The sequence below is a fragment of the Haemaphysalis longicornis genome, unplaced genomic scaffold (assembly GCF_048455015.1).
Source record: "Haemaphysalis longicornis isolate Haplotype H1 unplaced genomic scaffold, Haemaphysalis longicornis Haplotype H1 scaffold_4, whole genome shotgun sequence".
NCBI classification, from domain to species: Eukaryota; Metazoa; Arthropoda; class Arachnida; order Ixodida; family Ixodidae; genus Haemaphysalis; species Haemaphysalis longicornis.
This window is the reverse complement of record NW_027526361.1, coordinates 112,091,313-112,112,473: the sequence shown is the minus strand read 5'-3', so window position 1 is coordinate 112,112,473 and position 21,161 is coordinate 112,091,313. Positions and strand designations below refer to the sequence as shown.

Sequence of the window (21,161 nt, the reverse complement as noted above, 5' to 3'; positions counted from 1 at the left end):
TGATTGATATTATGATTCTGTTGGGCTGTTTATTTCTTTCTAGCAACGAATAAATGGCTGAATGTCTCAAATAATTGCCTACTTAACCTCTCTTACGTTCGTAATCGCACATATCCATCCTACCTTAAAAGTTTGATGAAGCACTTCACCATTTTATCACATCTAGAATATACCAAGTCGTGCCATGTTGCAAAGTGCAAGACGTTGCATGCTTGATAGCGTTCTTTTGGATTGGAACTGCAATCGTATCACGAGCCTTGTATCTTTCTTTACGGCGTGTTTTTGCAGTTTCCAGCGTCACCTGGGTTTCTCATCACAATGTGAATACAGTTAAACCTGGATATAACGAAGTTGACAAAAATTCGCAATTTTTCGCTACATGCAGGTATTTGTTACATGCAGGCTTCGAGTTAAGGCTCGCGTGAATAAAGTGCAAACGAAACCAAAATGCTAGACATCAGCGACAGAATTAATTTCACAGGGAAAAACTGCCTGATATCTGCCTGCTGCTCTCCCACATGCTTAGTCACTACACGGCACTCCAAAGAAGCACGGTCACTTACCCCTGTGTTCACAAAAGAAACTCATTTATCGCTTTTGCTTTTGACCGTTTTCAGTGCCTTAATGCGATTGAAGGAACAAAAGTATGCTGAAAAGAGGCCTATTCGCGAACTTGATGCTCTTTTCATCACTCAAACCTGGTGAGAGAGTGCCAGCTGGGATACTGTACCGGACAGTGACATTCTTCTTCCTCGCTGGTCGAGACGGCATTTAGAATTTCAAGCTTGCGGTGAAAAGACAAAACTTTTCGTTTTTTGGTAGCAGAAATCGCCACCTACGAACCGACACCGCTGATAGCACGCGTGATCTCACGCCAACAGGCCGACCTATAACCGAACCGACAGCACACTCACATGTGGAAATGCGCGGTGGTTTGCGGTGTGGGCAAAATTCGGTAAATTAGTGGATTTTTCCAGTCGATGTTTTAGAAGTAAAAACAACTGTGGCTCATCGGCGTAGCGAATTCGTTACATACAGGGTAAGCGTCGCAACGCCTTCGTTACATAGAGGTCGCAAAAACATGGGTTTCAATGGGACTGGCAATGGGAAAGTGAAAAACTTCTTTAAAACCAGGAACTCGTTAAATAGAGGTTCGTCACGTTCAGGTTTCACTGTAAGGCATTTAAGTGAACTGTCCGACAGCAGCCATATTCTCAGGCCCAATGCCACTGTCTACTGCAGAAGCGGCTGAACGAGCAGCCAAGAATGAAGAAACCAGCAATGCAGCCGCCCCTGGCGCGAGTTCGTCAACAGTTCAATCTGTGTCAGCGATGAGGCAGCCTGACCAACGCGGTGGGTCTGCCATGCCTCGCAATAGAAGTCGGGCCATGCCGACAGGAGTGAGTCATTTTCAGTTATAATACATTCCTCCGTCCTGGAGTCTGTAGTGTTTAAGGGGGGACGTGGCTCTTAAAACAGTTTCTTTTATTTTAGGTAAACTTTGTGAAACTTGGCAGCCCTGCTGCTTTTTTCCCATCGATTTCAAATATGCCAATATTTTTTGAGTCAGTGAGTTTGTTCCCAAGATAATTAGAGATAATTAGTCGTTTTTGGAGGAACAATAGATAAAACAGTGTTAGTCAAATACATACTATGAACCCTGGTGAATGCAATAAGAATCGCTTGGAACTAAACTTTGGTGGCACCAATTGCAAGGAACCATTTTGAATGCCTATTTAAAACCCCAAAGTTTAATGAGCTGTAAAATTAGTTCTAAGTGGTGCATCAAAAAACCGATTCCCTTATTGCATTTACCAAGGTTCATAGTATTGGAAATTATAAAGGTTACAGTTTTATTACTAACACTGTTTTGTCTACTGGTCCTTCAGAAATGGCTGATTATCTCTAATTATCTTGGGAACTAATTAACTAACTCAAAACAAAATGGCATATTTGAAATCGGTGGTAAAAATGCATGATTTTCAAAGTTTCACAAAATTCAATTAAAAATAGAAAGAAATTGTTTTAAGAGCCATGGTCCCCCCTTTAGCAATGCAGCCATTGGTTATGATTAAAAATTCTTCCCTTATTTTCGAAAGGTTACTGAGGCAGCTGTCACTACTCTTACAAATCTTTTTATCGGTTCTTCGTTTGCATCATTTAGGGCGTGTGATCTAAAACCATTGCCCTGTTGTAAGAATAAGGTAATGAACAGGTCACCAGCGCAGCCAAATACACAGGAATTGCCATAAAACACTCCGAAATTCCACGAAAGCAGCTTGCCACAGGTAATTGCAAATTCTTTATTTCCAAATGTAGTTTGTACGATTTATGAATTGCTCATTTGTTCGTTTGTTTTATTGCCTTCACATTAATCGACGGTTAGATGGATATATAATATTGCAACGAACTTATGCCAACCATAATTGCCTAATTATGATTGTTCCGAAGTTTTTACCGGGTTTGTATTTTGAGACATGCACGGCTTAAAGCTGCTGATAAAATATGCATTAATAAGACTTTATAATTTTGAAGTTGGGCACTGCATTGCTCAAAATGCTTGCTTGTTTCGCTTCAAGAATGTAGTGACCGAAAGCTGGGCAAAAGTGGAAAACGTTGCCTAATTTCCCGAGGTGTGAATTGGTGGCTTCACAAATAAAGAATGCTCCACCCAAGCTAGGTGCGCCAATATATACAGAAAACGTACGCATGCGCTGCCAGCTAACCGCTGCACTGATAACATCATCGCAACACCACACTCTCTCCGTGCACAATTCTAGAAACTATCTTATGTCAAACGATCCAGCGGTCGTCATTCCTTGTTGTCCCTCGCAACGGGACCACTTCTTCGTTGCTGGTTGACGGAGTCGCCCGGGTAGCCGGCTTGGCAAAGTGTTCCGTCGTAGGTGCAGTACTGATGCATGTCAGATGTCAGATGCATGAGGCAGTTCGCATTGAGGGTGGTTGCCTGTTTGATTCGTCTATTCAACGCAACATGGTCGCAGGTGGTCAGCGGGCACAAACCTCACTTTGTTTCCCATGCACAACTAATACGTTGACGGCGACTTGACACGCCTCACTCTGCCAAGCCACCATTTCACCACGTCACCGCGCACGGAATGCACCAACACACTGTCACCCACGGCAAACACTTGGGGCCCACCTCTTCGCCTATCAGCCAGAGATTTCATTTTTTCTCTCGTTACAACCATTTCGTTTCGAGTGTCTGGTTGTAGTAACGACAACCAGGTCCACAGTTTCCTTAGCCGAAATAATTCTGGGAGTGTCCTTCCCATGGAAATGTGAGTTTTGTGGTAAGAAAACCGCTGTTCCGTTAGACTCCATTAGTGTTAGTGCGTGCCTAACACCATTCGATTAAAAAAAGCCTTCGAACTCTTTGCCACGAACCTGCGGACCGCTGTCAGTTAACATTTCCAAAAGACTTCCGTGAACGGCAAACCAAGATCGCACATTTCCAGTCGTCTTTGCGGCAGTTGTTACCCTGTAGGTTTAATTTCCAACCATTTGGAGTAGGCATCGATTGCTAACAGAAACAGTTTTCCCTTTTCTTCTGCGAAATCAAGATGTACTCTTTCCCATGGGTTTTGGTATAGTGGCCATTATGTCAAAGGTACAGGTTGGGCTGCTGGAAGAACAGTCCAACACATTTTGCACTTCTGTACAGTTTCTTCTGGGGCACCATCCATGCCCTGCCACCATGCCACAGATTATCGGGCGTGGCGGCAACTTTTCTGATGGAGGCGGAAAGCAAAAATGCCAGTGTGCATGAGATTTCGGCACACGTTGAAGATATTCTGGTGGTCAAAATAATCCGGAGCCCTCCACTAAGGCGCGCCTCATCGCCTGTGTAGCGTCGGACCGTTAAACCCAACAATCAATCACCACACCATTGACCTTGATACCGCTTTCGTTTTGGTTCTTCCTAGGTGCTGTACATGCAGCAAAGCTAAGACAATACTGTGCAAAGACTGCGGCACGACTACGTGATTCATCCACACAACGCACACGTTATCTATACTGAGTTCCAATCGGCGCAACCAGAATAGCTTTGACTGCTCGGGTGCACTATTTTCCAGCCGTGCCATATCATGTCACGAACGACCCGCAACAGTTTGTTCTATTCCGTTTCATGCTCAGTATCTTCCGCTGTTAGTGGCAACTCATTTAGTGGCGCATAATAAAAAAATATCTTCACGGTGGTCGTCCGTGACCGGCAGCAGTAAGCGAGACAACGCGTCCACATTGCTGATAGCTTACCCTGTCTTATGCTTTATTTTGTAGTGATAGTTCGCCAGAAGTGTGAGCCATTGATGCACTCATGCAGTTGTAACAGTGCTGCCTTGTCGCTTAAGATCAAGAAAAGTTGTTAAGGGTTGATGGTTAGTTAAAGCGTCTAAAGCTCGCCCGTAAAGATACTTGTGAAATTTCGGCACTGCAAAATTGATGCTTAGTGTTTCTTTCTCAATTTGCGCATTCTTATGCTCAAAAAGGGGACAACGACCATAAAGCAAAGACAATTGATGGGCTCTCTCTTAAAAGATTATGCCTCCCTTATATAGAACAGAGTGCAATGACAACTAACTGTCTCAGTGGGAGGTCATAGTTTGTACATACATGTACCATATATGGGTGACATGTTTTGGCTGAGTTGACTGGGCTTTTATGTGTGGTTGCGTGTGCATTTGTGTGTATGAGCATTCCGTACTTTCCCCAACAAGATTTTACTGAACTCATTCAATAACTCTTAAACCGCATATTTTCCATTTCTGTATAGTTCATTTCATTTCATTCTGTGCAGTTCATTAGTGTTCATTTCATTTCACCTGCTCATTTCAGTAGAGTTCTCGACTATTGTATATTTGTGGAGACAACTTGATAATTAGTTTCATGCTTGTGCTTTGCGTCTTCACCGTGGTGCAGACACTATTTCGCTGAAACGATCTTTCTTCCATAAAGTAGTAGTTGATCATGCCGTGTGATAGAAACATTTCTGACTCCTGTGTGCCAGCGTTTTGGCAAGTCATTAGGCAGTAACAATTTTTCTAGTCAAGTACCCCTTATAAAACAAGCGCAGCTGGAACGACTGTTACTCAGCTGAGATGTTGTCAACCTGAACACCCCTGCCCCTATTGCAGTGGACACAGCAGGAAATGGAAGGTTGCTAGTGAGTTGCATTGGCTGCTAAGTTTTGTTCTGTGACTTCATTTTGTTTTCATAGGGAATGCCTGTCTACGAGAGAACACGACAAGCAATGGAAGGTTGCTAGCACACTGCATTGGCTCCTATGTATTTTTGTAACTTCGTCTTGTGTTTATAGGGACAGCCTGTATTGGCTACAAGAGAAGAGTGGTCCACCGGGGCCTCGGGGAACGTCACCGGCGCTAGCCGCCGCGAGCTGCATCAACCAGCAATGTCCACGCTTGAGGAGGAAGCAAAGAGCTTGTTCCTGCCGATGAAAAGCTGCTGGTACACTGATGACGACGACTTGCTGCCACCTGTCACCGAGCCGGCTACATCCAAGGGAGCAAAAGAACTCCTTCGTATGGTGCTGGCAGGTGAGACGCATCTGCTGAACAAACCCTGTGCTGCGGCCACTCTTGCTTCATCAGCGCCTCAGAAATTTCAAAAAACATATGATGTTGACGTTTCGCCTGAAATTGGAGAAGCAAAATAAACAAAAGGAGAAAAAAAAGTGTTCTCATCATAGGCCTAAACATTTGTACCAGTGAAAAATAATAAGAACTTGCTGCGCAATTTTTTACCCCTGTGACACGGGCACTTTCAATCGCGATTGCGTCGATCCGGATCAAGCGCTGCTACACGGCAGTTTCAATCGCTGTCGAGCTCGATGCCGCTCGAACTCGATCCTGTTTTCTCAAGTGCGATTGAGGCTTCCAAGCACGATTGAACGAAAGCGGCGATACTCCCGTCCCCGCTCAGGAATGGCACAGAAGGTGACAACTTTAAAAAACGTCACAAATTGTGTCAAATAACTTGACCCAAATAAGCGTGCGGTAACATTTACACAGTTACGTATACCAACGACCGCGCGAAGTTACCAGACGACGGCCGCAAGTACATTGTTAGCGCCATCTGGCTACACGAGTGCAACCGGTGCTACTTCTCGATCGTGATTGAAAAGGGCCGTCTAGCAGCGGCAGTGCGTCGAGCGTGCTCGAAAACTCGATCGCGATTCACTTCAATCGTGATTGAAAGTGCCCGTGTGACAGGGGTATTAAAGCATAAAACCTTCATTGGAAAGCTTGAGGGAGTCCCATTAAGCATGCGTTCACTCTTATCTCAGTGCTTGCTCTAGGTTCATCAACTTTGAAAGTTTTTCATAGCATTATATTCACATTTTGGTTTTACAGGCTTTTTTTTAGAAAGGACAAGCAGCAAAACTTTGAATGTGAAAACGAGAGTTTATTAAGCCTGTTTAAGCTGGAGTCATGAAAATTGTCTTATATACGTGTAAATTAAACAGAGCTTCCCTCTCAAGAAGGATTTATGTAGGTAAATGTGCTGGAGCACATAGCTATAAATTTCATTATTTGTGGTACGCTCTGTATAAGAGTAAAAGGAACGACCCTGGATTTCTAAAAAATACTGATTTATTGCATTGTTCGCTCAGAAAACCTGCGAATCTGGGACAGTTACAGTGCATATTGTGGCTTATCTAAAAATGGTTGAACGGCTTGATGAAGACCACATCATCACGATGCGAAAACAGAAGCCCAGGTGTGGACGAAAGGCTCTCCCAGTGAACCTCCCCTTGCCGTTGAGCCGCACGACGTCGCAGCAGTGCTGGGAAAGTCTTGTTGCTTGCAGAAAAAAACGCCAATGCGTGGTTTAAGGCAATTAGTCATACAAACCTGAAGTGCAGAAAATGGCTACCCACCTAGTTGCGACTCATTGCAAAGAGTATACTATTTTGCGTGCGTTTTAGGGGGCAATTCTTGTTTTCAACAAGGCATAATTTCCTGTATCCGAGTTCACTGAAGCAATTTTCCCTTTGCATTGTCGATGCTCGATCGAAAATTTATTTGTGCTACCTTAATTGAAGGTTAATTGAGTTCAGCTTAGTGGCATTGATGGTGTAAAGTTTCAACTATTTGAACACCCCTCTATGATTACTCCAACAGATCCTAGTGAATGAGATGTGAAATGGTGGAATAGTAACTTAAAAGGACCCTGTAACAGTGGCGATAGAGGCTTGAAGTTTTTCTTTTACGACTAAAAGCACTGCTAAAGCTATAACTTTGCCAGCAGAAATAGGCGCTGCCTGATTTGCTCGTCACAACTGATGCGTCTGCAAGTTTCTGCTTTGCTCTTCTTAGTATTTTTATTAAAGTGGCTATCACTCATACACTGCTGCAACAAACTGGGTGCTGGCCAATAGCTGCAGTAGAGCTTGAGTGACGTCACTGAATGATGGAAATAGTGCCCAGACCAGGGCAGAGAACTCTTCTCAGTGAGTTGCTGAGTTATCTGGTGGGTGCAGTACAATGACATTTACCTGAGGCACTTTGTGATGCCCTCTTCGAAGTTCTGGATGCTCTAGTTGACTGTGTTCTGAAAAGCATTTCGAATTTTTAAAAAAGGTGAAAAATATGTCGCACATTTTCTTGATAATGAACGTAACCGGGGTGTTCTGAGGTTTTATAAAATATAAGGCGAATATTTAAACAAACAATAACTCGTGCAACTAAGCAATGAATAGAAAATGGTTAGAGAAACAATGATGGAAGAAATCAGAAGTAAACTCACGTGAAATACGAGTTCAGTTTGTGGAGAGACTGTGTAATGTTTGGGTGCTTTAAAAACGCCTGTTTTCAATAAACCTTAAAAATTTTCGAGTGGGGAATATCAAAGTTCACGTAAGCATTCTGTTCACGGAGCTCACCATAACACATACACTTCTACGTATGTTTGTCTTGGAGGCCCTGGGACATGCAGCCTTTTACAGGGCATTTTATGATATCAAGGGCCTTTTCGCAATGAACGGCTTAGTGCCAGTCGTGTCACGTGTTGCACGACACACCGATCATGACATCCGTCACAGACAGATTTCTGGAAGGAGTCACCAAGACGTGTTCAGGCATTAAAACTTCCAAGATCTACTTAGCCTGTTGAACACACTGTTTACAGTTGTGTGATATTTTTGTGGCATGTTACCTAATCTATCATCCACATTTTGTATGACTTGATATGTTATTTCTTAAAATCACGGCGTTCTTCAAATTCTAGGTCTCCAAATTGATGAAAATATTTTCCACAAATGGCTGTTCGCCACGTCGAGAAGCGTGTGTCCATTACCTTAAAGGGGCCATGCAGACAAAATACAAGTTTGTTTTATTCAAACGATTTCGTGTTTTATGCCCCCAGCGCTTGTCCGGCAGCAAATGATGCCGTATTTATTGAGAAATTGATCAATTTAGGTTAAAATTTTGATTCTCCCGCCAAATCATCTGTTTTCGTGATGTCTGCCATGAAGTCAAGAAAACGGGTATTCAAACGAACTTCCAGTGTATCATTAGGCTCTGCAGCCTTGCTTACCATCAGTCCTGCCAGATGGCGCTACCAAAGTCAGCCGCGGAGCGTTGTCCCCCGTTGCTTCGTTTTTGACTGTATTTGCACCTGGCTTGTTTTTGTTACGGTAGACAGTAAGCGTTTCTTAAAAAATGGGGTACGCTCAACAAACAGGGTCACGTAAGACGTCGCTTACGGCAATCAGCCAGTGTCTCATCAGATAACTACAAAGCGGCGGGCTGCTGTGCAGCTGAAAATAGCGTAGTGCGCCCAGTACCAACAGTGGTGCTCATTGGTGCTTTTATTTTCGTAAATTTCATTGTTTATCCCACCATTCTTGTTGTTGGAAAATGAATGTGCACTACATTTAGTGCAAATAGCTCTTTGAGCAAGCTTATAAGCACTGCCTAATTTGTGTTTGCCTTTGCCGGCCTGAGCCAATCACACAGCTGGGCATGTGACATCATAGGTGTTGGTGCGGGAAATGAGCTAGTGAGTCGCATGGCCATTTCCTTTCTCCTAATTATATAGCTCAGGGGTTCTCAGGCATTTTGGTCCCAGGGAACCCTGCTAAGCTCCGTTAAGTGCCAAGGAACCCCCCCCCCCCACCTTTTCCCGCCATTTTTCATTCCGTTCACGCTACATTCACGTACAATAAATTCAAAAGGAAGCAAGCTTGCTTGTTATTGAATATAATGCACCTGAATGTCGACTTTACGCGAATGTGTACGCTAGCGGCACCTATCTCCAAACAGGAGAAATGCGCATGGCGGTAATACAAGGCCGAGATTCAAGTGCAATAATTTAACCACGCCGCCCGTTTTCGGAGTCTGGCTGACTACAAGCTGCTGGTGGGATGTATTGCGCAGCTTGTGCCGTTGTGTTATGCACTGAGATGTGCTTACTGACACTCGGGCATGAGTAATGGAGGTTCCTTAGATCGATCGCACCTCGGGTTCGTCATCTAAGTTTCTTGGCAAATGCGGAACGAGGGAAAATTTATCAGTGGCTCGCGGAACCCTGAGGAGGGGCCTGCGGAACCCCTAGGTTCCGCGGAACCCACTTTGAGAAACCATGATATAGCTTATTGGAGCAAAGTGTGCGTTACAAGTGGTGTCGGTGGAATTCTAACTAGGCAATCTGTCGAATGATCCAAACTTGGGTTTTTTCTGCATGGCCTGTTTAAGTTCATATTGTATGTACTCAGCAAATGTCTGCACAAATCACGGATGCTTTGGCTGGACAATGTAAACACGAACACTTTGTTCTAGGAGGCAAGAGAGTGATCATGAATTGGCATGACTCAGGCATAACTTGGCGAAATTAGCACGCTCTTTGAAATAGCCAGGGGCAATCACTAAAGTTACTGTACTTTCATTTCCGTTACAACTTTTTAGATGCGACGCATCTCTTGCTCTGAGGCATGTCACTCCTGCGTCGGCGTCGTCCACACGCCACCTGCGCATGCGCGACTCTCATCCGCTTTTCTTTCCGACAGCTGTGCGCAACACTCTCACTCCGTCTCATTATCATAAACAACAGCTGCGTGCGCCCGCTTCGCTCGCTTCGCACCGCTCTTGTCGTGCAAGTTCCCGCATGCGCGACTCTCCTCCGCTGTCTCCTCTCCTTCAGGCGCTCTGAATATAAAGCGGGTAGCGCGCTGCGGCGGTTCAGTCAGCGCTCGCTCTCGTTCGACTTTGCGTAATAACACGTTTCACCCGATTTAGAGATTCAACCCAACGGAAACACCAATTGAACCCCCCCGATGCGTCGCATCACACCAGGGTTCCCTCGCGGGAAGATGGGCGTAATTTTTTACATTGTATGAGCCACGTTTTATGCTTATGTGAAGATGTGGGGAAACTGCCCGAACATATTGCTGAATGGGCAGATGTTGCCGCTTCTGTTCACTCAGTGTAATGCATTTGATGCCTATAGCTCGGTTTCTACCTGGAAGTAGCATGAGAAGGCACGAGAAAAAAAATGAAGCCACTATTTTTTTTTGAAACATTTAAAGGGGTGCTGACACAAAATTTTTGATGGTGAGGTAACTTCACAAATAGTTTGGTGGGAACACACATACATCATATGCAAAATATCCCTGACAAATACAGCCGAGAACATATTTAAAACCAATTGTAAAGTGTGCGAAATGGAACCGAGCAGCCAGCGGAGGACTTCGCACATTCGACATTCCCTGGATGTGGAGTAAATAAACAACACCTAAACACGTCACGAGTTTACGCTGGCTGCTTCCGCTTGCCGTTTTGATCGGAGGTCAGACCTTCTCTTGAGTAACGAACGATCCGACCCTTGGTACAGCGGAGGCGCCGGGATTTTGTTGGATCTTTGGGCGGCTGGCTGCTGCTTAAGTTCTACAGCGATTCCAGGCACTCCATTTTTATAGCTTTTTATTACACTGGACGTGAAAACACGCCGGGGACACGAAAAGTGCACTAAGCAAGTCGCCACGGCCGCGAAGTAGGTCAGGCTGGCAGAGGTAGCTCGACCGATAGCTTCTTACCGCTGCAACAAATGCGACTGAAGCCCCAGACCAGGCAGCAAATACGAGAAAGGAGTTAATTATATAGGATGGCGGATTACATTAAAAAAATTGGGCCCATCTCCCCGCGAGGGGGACTCGAATAAATGCGTCGCATAGGGGGTGGGTGTATTGCGTTAACGTTTAGTGTTTGGGGAATTGGTGGTAGTGAATGCGTTGTATCCGCAGCTTCTTGACGTAGTTTGAATGAGTCAAGGATATAAGGCGCGTTCGTAGCCTCCCATTCTGTGTCGGCTTTGTGGCGCAGTGGGTAGAGCACCATGTACATTGCGTTCCGCCCGCAGGGTCGAGGGATCGAAACCAGGCGCCGGATAGTATTTTTTTTATATAGTGTAGGGGGAGGGGTGCGGACTACGACTACGGACGTCAACGCGGGTGACATCGTGAGTTACTGAAATGCTCTGCATTTAAAACCATCATCTCCACCGCTTATGAGAGCGGGAATCGAATATCCGTCGCAGTGTCAAGCCTAACACATCTGTAGGCAGACCCGTAGGCAGACTGGCTGGCTGCTCCTAGCGCGCGTCTCCCCACCCACTGTCTCGAGCGTCGCGCGCCGTCCTCTAGCCGTGGCAGCGATTTGCACTTGCGCCGCCTGCATCACGTCCACAGTCGCTTTTAGATGCGACGCTCAGAGCATCTCTTGTCCGCGGCCCTGTCCTTCCTGCGTGCGTCCGTTGTTGTCCGCGTGCGTCCGTTGTTGTCCGCAGCCACTCTCCCGCTCTCCTCTCCGATAGCGAACACTCTCTCGCGAGGGGCGTTGGATTGGATTCGATTGGCTTGGCTTGGATTGGATTGGATTGAATTGGATCTGGATTGGATTGGATTAAAGTGGATTGTGTTGGATTGTGTTGCGTCATAGCCGCGGCACTCTCTCTCTCTCCGCGGTCTCCTCTCCTCCAGGCGCGCTGCGCATATAACCGGTGTGCCGTTCTCCGGCGGCCTTTCGGTCGACGTTGCTCTACGCTTGCGCTTGAACCCCCCTCAGCGTCGCATCACACCAGGGTTCCCGCGAGGGGAGGTGGGCGTAATTTTTTTATTTAGCGGCTGATGAGATCGGTACGTAGGGGCATTCGCACAAAACTGCTGCCGATGCGGTACCGACAGTGCTACGTATGGGAGCCTTGCTCTGTGATATCCGTCCGACATTCGCACGGACAGCTTTGTTTATACCAAATCCAGCCTTTCACGGCAACCGCTGAAACTGAAACTGGTCGCATTAAAAACGTCTCTGATTAAACAACCGTACCACACTGAAGTTAATACCACACTGAAGTAAATGAGGTTTTCACATGTGATAAGTAGGTCATTAGCTACTTTTCACCATAAAAAAAGATAACAAGATGCAAAATTTTTGTGTCAGTGCCCCTTTAATATTTACGTCGTTTTGTATTGTATGCAGATGCTGCCTCCATGAGCAAGCAGGAACTTGTTGCACTCACGGATGCCATTGTGGAGGAATGTTTGGGTGGCTTGGAAACAGCAAAGACGACAGCCCAGCTTTGTCTTCGTATAATAGAGGTACGAAACCATTTGATTCATGGGAAAACCCACTCTCTCTTGAAGCCCCTTACCAATGAATGTGGTAGGATTGAGAAGCGGTGTGGAAATAAGAGATATCGTAGTATATTTTTAATGTGAAATATTCGCAAGGGTTGCTTACAGTGATACATACTTCAGTGAGATTCTTAAGGTGATACTTTCATATAATTTTGAGCTCGATTTGTTGATTTTACAGCAGAATTACTATCAGGGAGCGAAGCTCAGTTTACTAATGTAAAGTGTGCAGTGATGGCAGATACGGTGATGGGAGCCTTCTCATTAGCTTGCCTTGAGGAGTATGTCCTTGAACTCAGAAAACATGGCTTGGATACAATTCTTAATATACCCACTTTATTTCGAATTATAACAAGTTATATGATTCCGCTGGTGTTATGATCGTATTGAGTTGATATGAATAATTCGCTTAAAATGCATACCAAATAGCAGCTTGATGAGTACGAGACGTTGTGGCTTTTGTGATCATGCAAGTAGCAACACGGGTTTTGTCAAAATAGTCTCAAAGTTTAAACTAAACTTACTGAACATTCCATATGTTTACTGGTGAACATAAGACTGCTACCTGTGCCACAAAATAAAAATAAACTAGCCCTGCAAATAGCCATAGCTTGCAAAAGCTAATTTTGCAAAACTTTCGAGTCTCATTTTATCATAAAACAACCTGAATAGCTTGGTCGACGCAACACCATTGAAACAGAAATCCAGGGCAAGTGAATTCGAATCGTCGATTGAGGTTTTTTTATCAATATGACCAGTGAAAAAAGGTCGCTACTATTTTTGTCTAAGCTTCCACTTTGGTCTCATCCTTTCAGCGTTCTCAATGAAAGTTAATACAATTTTATTTTGGTTGTTTAGCAATTTATTTCGGCCTTTCACTTTCCCTTGGTGCAGAATGGTGGGGGGAATGTTTTCCTGGATACTATGGTGACCAGCCTGCGGAAACTTTTTCGGGAACGCGAAAGCATTGTGACCCATCTGGAGGGTCCAACTGGTGTCCCTAGGCGATGGATCACGTTCCTTGAGTTCATCACGCAGCTCTTCATGCAACTGAGTGACATTGACGGCAATTTTGTCACGGCTGCCACTGCCGACTACAGATCGCAGATCGCTGGAGTTATCGTCTGCTCGTGCTTGTTCTGCTTAAGACCTCCGACTCTAGGACATCCTGCCGAGGTGAGGCACCAAGCTGTTTCAGCTATGTGGTTACAATACGAGGCATTTGTAAAGACGATGGTCTTTCGTGGCCTACTTACACCCAGAAATTTTGGTCTTTCTGTCTGTCTGTCTGTCTGTCTGTCTGTCTGTCTGACTCGATTCAGCCACCCGTCCAAAGTGAAACAAAGTGCAAAATGGTCTTATATACCCAGACGTCGGCAGACTCACTCCTGAGACCACTCACTCAGACTGATTTGGACTCAAACTCACACATGAGTTTGAGTGAGCGCGAGGCTAGTGTGACATGGTGACTTTGCGCTTGAGTGAGTTTGAGCCCGACTGAGTTTGAGTACACCTGAGCCCGAGTGAGTTCTGAGTCAATTTTGAGTTTGAGTACATTTTGAGTTAAGGTACATTTTGAGTTTTGTGTACATTTTGAATTTCAGTACATTTTGAGTACTGAGTACATTTTGAGTACTGAGTACATATTGAGTTTTGAGTGCATATTGAGTTTTGAGTGCATATTGAGTTTTGAGAGCATTTTGAGTTTTGAGTACATTTTGAGTTCTGAGTACATTTTGAGTCCTGAGTAGATTTTGAGTTTTGAGTCCGTGTGAGTTCTGAGTTTTGCGCTCACTGTGAGTTTGAGTTTGAGTGAGCGCAGGTGCGCTGCTCAGCAATGAGTCTGAGTTTGAGTGACTGGTGATACGAAACTAAATTTGTGAGTGAGTTTGAGTTAGCCGCGCCAACTTTGCCGAGGTATGTATATACCCAAGAACAAGACATTATGCAAATATAGGCAGAAAATAATACATGACTTATATTTGCGGTGTTCCTTTATTTAAAAAATCATGGATGCTTGGTTTTGTGATAGCAAATGAAATTCTACATCAACAGCAGTAGATGTGGTTAGATCCGCATCTACATCAGTAGATGCGGGGCATCGCGGGGTTCACCTACATTTCCCCCAAATTCGACTACAAACACAACGGAAACACATTTGTGGGGTGGTGCTGACGCTTGCTTGCGCTAACCCACTAACTGATGGGACTGTTGCTTCCATCACACTTCATCGGAAGAACGGAGTGAAGTGGAGTCAACCGCAGCAATCGCTGAACTGAACGCGCGCAGCGCGCTACCCGATTTACATTCAAGGTTGAAGGAGAGGAGACGAGAGGAGGAGAGATGCGCAAGCGCCGAGCATTCGCGCCGACGAAGCTCAGGGTTCGCCGCTCGCTTCAAGCGTTTGCGCGCAGCGTCGCGTGCCCTTCGCTGCGCAGCTTTGTCTTCAGTGGACGTAGCGTTGCTGTTAGTTTGCGGGGTGGTGCTGACCCTTGCTTGCGCCAACCCACTAACTGACGGGACTGTTGCTTCCATCACACTTCATTTGAAGAACGGAGTGAAGTGGAGTCAACCGCAGCAAGCGCTGAAGTGAACACGCGCAGCGCGCTACCCGATTTACATTCAAACTTGAAGGAGAGGATAAGGGAGGAGGAGAGATGCGCAAGCGCCGAGCATGCGTCGCGAAAGCAGAAGCGAGAACGCGGGTGAAGCGAAAGCGAAGTGCACGCAGCTGGTGCGAGAGAAGTGGCGGGAGTATCGCGCAGCTGTGGGAGAGAGGGAAGGAGGAGAGTTGCGCATGCGCAGTGTGAGTGCGGACGCCGACGCGGGACATGCCCAGACTATAAGATGCTCCGCATCTAATAAGACGCCTTAAATTAATCGTGAAGAAATGCCTTCCCGGCAGTACATTCTTGTTTAGAGGTGAAGCCGACTTTTAAGGTATCAATGTGCGCTTGGTTCTTGTCAGGTGGCTTCCCCACATTGCCTGTTCTGCAGAGAAGCATGACCATTTACGAAGGGAGCATAATGACAGAAAATGGCTCTAACGCTTCTGTTAGCAAAAGTATCCCAAAACAAATTACATGACAGTTACCCGCTAAGACGACCGACTTTACATGCTTGAAAACCGAGCTTCTATTGTGCTTAAACAGTCAGTTGGAAATCGCGAAAAAGAAACGGGTCTGGATAAGAGAATACATGCATCGATCATGAAGGAGGAGTAGAATAATATATATCTCATAAATTATGTGTATGTATGAATTTATTGTTCGTAAATGTGTTGTATAGTGCACAAAAAATTGTCGCTTTCATACTTCTCCCAACATTCTTCAGGAAGGGATGCTAGATACTTTATAATTACCTTTTTGTGATTGATTTTTTCCGCCTTTCCGATTGATTGCAACCTCTTCAAGTACTGTTGCAGACCGTGCGAGGTTGGTCAGGATAGTTGAGGTTCGTTAGCCTAATGCGAAAATGAGGCTTTCTGTTGTACTTTAAAGGGCATCCTTCAGTCTCTTCTGTTCCTCTTGAAACCTTTCAACACACGCCAGTAATTTAAGCAATTATGTTTTTTTTGGAAACAGCCCTGCTTAGAAATGTACATAAGAGAAGACAGCTGTAGACACGGGTTGCCGGAATAAAGTTTTTAGTCAATTTGTTTGCAACATGGCAGGGAGGAGATTTCGTGAAGCCAAAGAATCCCAGGGATGCCTTCCACGGGGCAAAGCACATAACATCAGCCTCTGCTCAATAAATAAGAATTTATTCTCTTTCCTACTCTTAAAATAAAACTAAACCAGTCTTTAAAATACTTTTAGACCCCAGAAATGCACCCACTCTTTCGAAAGCTGCCAGACCGTTGTACGAATTTTTTTTTTTTCATATCCATGGACGAAGTAACAATAGTAGGAAAAAAATTGTTCTTTACTAAAAAATAAGATCAATTAAATTTTTGGGGTAACTTTTTTCTGGCTTAAGTATAGGTTAATTTCCCAGGCCATAAGTTCGCGACAAGGCGCCCTTTCAGCTTAAGTTTTGTTCTTGTTTCCGCATTTTGTTTAAGCACAAGTGTCGGAAGGCAAAAGTTACACGAGTTAGTTTTGTGAATACGGTCACTCAAAGCCTCCTGAGGCAGTTTCCTCGGGGGTCCAATTCAATCTGAGCACCCTCGTTTTGGGTGTGAAATTGCGGGTTCATGTTGCTCGGTATAGGCTTGATTATTTGGGATTATTTGGACATACTTCAGAGTGCACCGCTGATGTCTCTTCTTTTGTTGGACTGAAGACAGAGCCGCCTGGATAGAACAGGGGGAGGGGGGGGGGGGTCCAGCGCAGGTCGACGCCATCTTCTTAGAAGGGTATGCTGACGGGCTAGTTGGTACATTCTTTAGACTAAGAAAAAACCGCGCACACAACGGGAAGAAGAAAGGTAAGACTAATCCAGAGGCGTTGACGAAAAACTGAGCGCTTTATTGCAGCAGAAAACATATATATAAATATATATATGTTCTATATATATGTTTTCTGCTGCAATAAAGCGCTCAGTTGTTCGTCAGCGCCTGTGGTTTAGTCTTACCTTTCTTCGTGCTGTCGTTTTCGCTGTTTTTTCTTAGCCATCTTTTCGCCGGCACCATGGGCAACCTTATTGCCCACCCGTGATACCAGAAGTGAGCATGGCGCTTTATCAGCACTGTGCTGCCTCTGTTTGAGATGACGCCAACATCATTTCAGAACATGGGGCTGTTTTCGGGCTCGAAAATTTTATTTTGTTGAGATATGACGGTCGCCTCGATTTCTTTATTTGAAAATAGCTTCCGAATAACCAATATAATGACGTTTAGCTTCAAATTATCAAGCTGCAGGAAATGCGCAGGTTCATTTGTGCGGCCAAGCTCCCGCGGACCAAAGCGGCATGTTAGCGCTTGCTTTTTTAGTTTTAACCCCTGGCCGAGGTTGGTCCCCAGCTGGGAGGATTATTGATCTTATGTGAAACTGAAAAGTTGTCGTTGTGTGGAATATTCAGACATTAAATAACTTTTACAGGTGCCGGGAAGACAAAACACAAATCTATTTTGTATGAAGGAACAAGACCTACGTAACTCACTCAGCTCTATTCAAATCATGAATGACGTTTGTTTAACCTAAACAAGGCAAGAAATATAGAAAAACCGTTGTATTTCACACTACGGTGGCATAATATGGGTAGGAATGATGCAGTATAGGCCAGCCAAGTGTTATCGATGTATAGTTGTTAATGTGGTAGCAGCGAAGTGATATGATCAAATAGATCGGCAGGGCCCACTACCTTCACCCAGTCATGTTTCTTAAAAATGTATGAAGTTGGAGTCGCCATTAGCGCAGATAAGATTACGTGACGACAATGAAAAATCGTCAAAAAGTGGCTGGTGTCGCCACTGCTGCATGTTTTCTTTAATATCTCGGTTATTTGTTTTGACGTTCGCGGAACAGTTCTCATTATTATATTAGAAAAAGCTGCCTTTTAATTGCTTGTTGTCTTCATGGCCCCTTTAATGGTGGTGGCAAGAAAAAAGTGTCCTTACTGATGCACGTTACGCAGTATGCCCACAATTGTGATAAAATGGAAAGCGACGCAGTAATTACATTGGTGGAGCTTTTTGTGAAGAAAGAAGAATTGGTTGATAGATCTTTTTCCGGCAAACACAACTTCCTGGTAAGCACCAGGCACGTTATTGCAGGCACATATTTTCTTGACGACTGCTTTTCATTGGGTAGCACTGAAATGTCTAAGTTCTTCACTTTCCTGAAGAAACAAAGGATATGATCACTCTCCGTAACAACGGAACCAAGTAAAATACCGATATTCATGACGTAATTTCTTGCTAACACGGGCCTGTCACTTTATTGTTACATCTAAGAAACGAAGCTTTTTGTTTCCATTTTTAATTAAACAAGTACGGTTTCCCTAATGAATATTCTGCATATCATGGCAAGTTAAGTGAAGAAACTTCAAACCGCCTTGCCAAATATATTTCATTGGTGTGTAGCACCAGATAAAGAATTTGTTTTCATTCATCTCATTTGATACAGTTCACTGGTTAGTTCCAACACTATCGCTCAGCAGGGTTATCTAAGGCAAAAGGATGATTTGACTGATATTGTGGTTGCGTCCATTTCGGCCTTTATATTTATTCTTGGTTTAGCAAGCCCTCCTATCCTGTTCTTATTACAAGTGAGCAGAGTATTCAAACTCTACTCCTCAAAATTTAAGGCCAGATTGTCTTGTGAGCTACCTAGTCACTTTTTAGGGTAATAAAAATCTCACTATTGTGTGCTAGGCACAGCTATGCTAGTATGTTGTGGGGAAAACAAACAACTACATCAACGTGACACGTTTGCAATTATAGTATCCATCACTCAGTTGTACCGGTACCGGCATCGCATTTTTTGTTAACTTTCTACGCAGTTGAGTCTATTTTTTAAGAAAACGCGGTATATGTGCGCAATTACCAGTTGGGCTCACATGTGGTCAGGGAAACCTTGGCATCGCAACCGCCGCGGTGGCTCAGTGGCTAAGGCGTTGCGCTGCTGAGCACGAGGTCGCGGGTTCGATTCCCGGCCGCGGCGGCCGCTTTTCTGATGGAGGCGAAAAGCAGAAAACGCCCGTGTGTACGAGATTTCGGCGCACGTTAAAGATCCCCAGGTGGTCAAAATTAACCCGGAGCCCTCCACTACGGCGCGCCTCATCGCCTGCGTTGCGTCGGCGCGTTAAACCCTACAATCAATCAATCAAACCTTGGCATCGTGCGCAGGTTGCCTCAAGAATGTTTTACCGTCACCATCAACCACAAAAGTGCAGCAGTTTTCTTGGTGCCTTCTGATCAGAAGCAGAATGCGTTGGCCTCTTGCCCACCCTTTTGACAATAGTCTGTTCTGAGATAGGCACCAGTCCGTCACTTCCAATGCAATACCGAACATTAATTAAACGTGTTGACATGCTCTGCGGCAGCCCTAAAATGGCTAAAGGTAACCAAAAACCATTATTTGCAAGAGCAATCTGTAGGATTGAGCCAAGAGAATATTGTACACTGAAAAAGATTCACGTGTTGTTTGGAAATAATTAAAACGTTTTGCACTGCTGGTGTTCAAAGTTCAAACGCATGCTGTTTGTGCCAAAACCCGCAGTTCTACCCATGAGGCTACTCTGGCCAAACAGCGGCTCTCTTTTAGCGATTGTTCAAAGAGTGTTCGATGTGAACAAGCAGGTGCCACTGCAGGCGTACACGAAGTGGAGGGCTTCTACCCACTGACACAATGAAATACCACACACTGGCGGGTTAAGCAAGGTTTTTTGAGACGTAACTGCACTATACATGCTTCCTCTTGCAGCTGGACTGGCTTCGATCTGTCCTCCAGTTTGCTGCCCCAACTCTTCGAGAGGACATCCCCAACAGTGCTGAAGTCGTGATGAACCACGTTCGCAAGGCATTTGCTCAGCCCAGCTGTCCACCCAGTTCCCGCAAGAAGTTGATGGATCTGATTACGCTGAATGCCTCTACCTGGAAGATTGGCAGTTAAGGGGGGACGTGGCTTTCAAAATCAACTTTTTTATTTCTTTGTGGATTTTGATGAAAATTGGCACAGCAACTGGAAATGCTTCTGTGATAACACCATAAAAATTTGAAGTTAATATTTTGATAACTTTTTTATGTATGAAATTTTCTTTCTGTTCCGCTTGTACCGAGCTTGAGCGGCTTATAAAACACGATAGAAAACTTGTTCGAAGTGCTTTGCATTCCCAAATGAATGGACGAGGTCGTGACAGTTTTAGAATTTTTTTTTTACAACACAATGTTTTTTAGTTTTCATTTTTTTAGAGGTTAATGTGCAACAGGCATATCAACTGTGAACGATTATTTGAATAAAAAAATCACAAAAAACAAATCTGGAAAACTAAAAGTGTCACGACCTGAACAGTTCATCAAGGAATGTAATGCAAGAAACGGAATCAAAATAGACCCAGCAGTCACGAAGAAATCCCTGGGACAAGCGACACAGGTGGCAAAAAAAACTGTTTTGAGAAAACGGCTTCCGAAGTTGCGACATAGGTTTCACATATCAAAAGTCGTCACGGTTGTAGCCTTTCATGTCCTTTTGAACATGGGGCTTCTGGAAGGCCTTGCCTTAAAATTGGAGTGCCTTTTCAGCCTTTCTCTTTCCAGAAAACATCATTTTCAGCTCCTCCGTGAAGAGTACATACCCCCCTTTGCAAACCAAACGGAGGGGAGATGGGTTTCAATGGGCTTTCAATGCAAAGTAGGTTAGTTGGTTGGCTGTATCGCACTGGACAACCTCCTTTTGCAGTGTTGTCACCATGGCAACAAGTTAAGCATTTTTTTAACTTAGATTTGAACATTTTTGGCTTTTTTTTTCATGTTTTATCTTGCCTGGCACAGCAACTTAGTACTCATAGTGCAGGTGTTCATTGCCAAAAGTTTGCATACCACAAGGTT

At 44.6% G+C, this 21,161-nt stretch overlaps 1 protein-coding gene across 2 annotated transcripts in view; it reads left to right on the top strand.

The window, feature by feature from the left end:
- LOC144179266 (uncharacterized) overlaps window positions 1-20,739 on the top strand; it is a 32,390-nt gene extending 11,651 nt beyond the window's left edge. For both annotated transcript variants that reach the window (XM_077707557.1, XM_077707556.1), the window contains exons 4-8: window positions 1,243-1,400; window positions 5,339-5,576; window positions 12,516-12,634; window positions 13,565-13,846; window positions 20,038-20,739. In XM_077707557.1, coding sequence (XP_077563683.1) covers window positions 1,243-1,400; window positions 5,339-5,576; window positions 12,516-12,634; window positions 13,565-13,846; window positions 20,038-20,226 — 986 coding nt within the window. In that variant the 3' untranslated portion in view covers window positions 20,227-20,739. The remainder of the gene's footprint in view (window positions 1-1,242; window positions 1,401-5,338; window positions 5,577-12,515; window positions 12,635-13,564; window positions 13,847-20,037) is intronic.
- The last annotated feature ends 422 nt before the right edge of the window (window positions 20,740-21,161 follow it).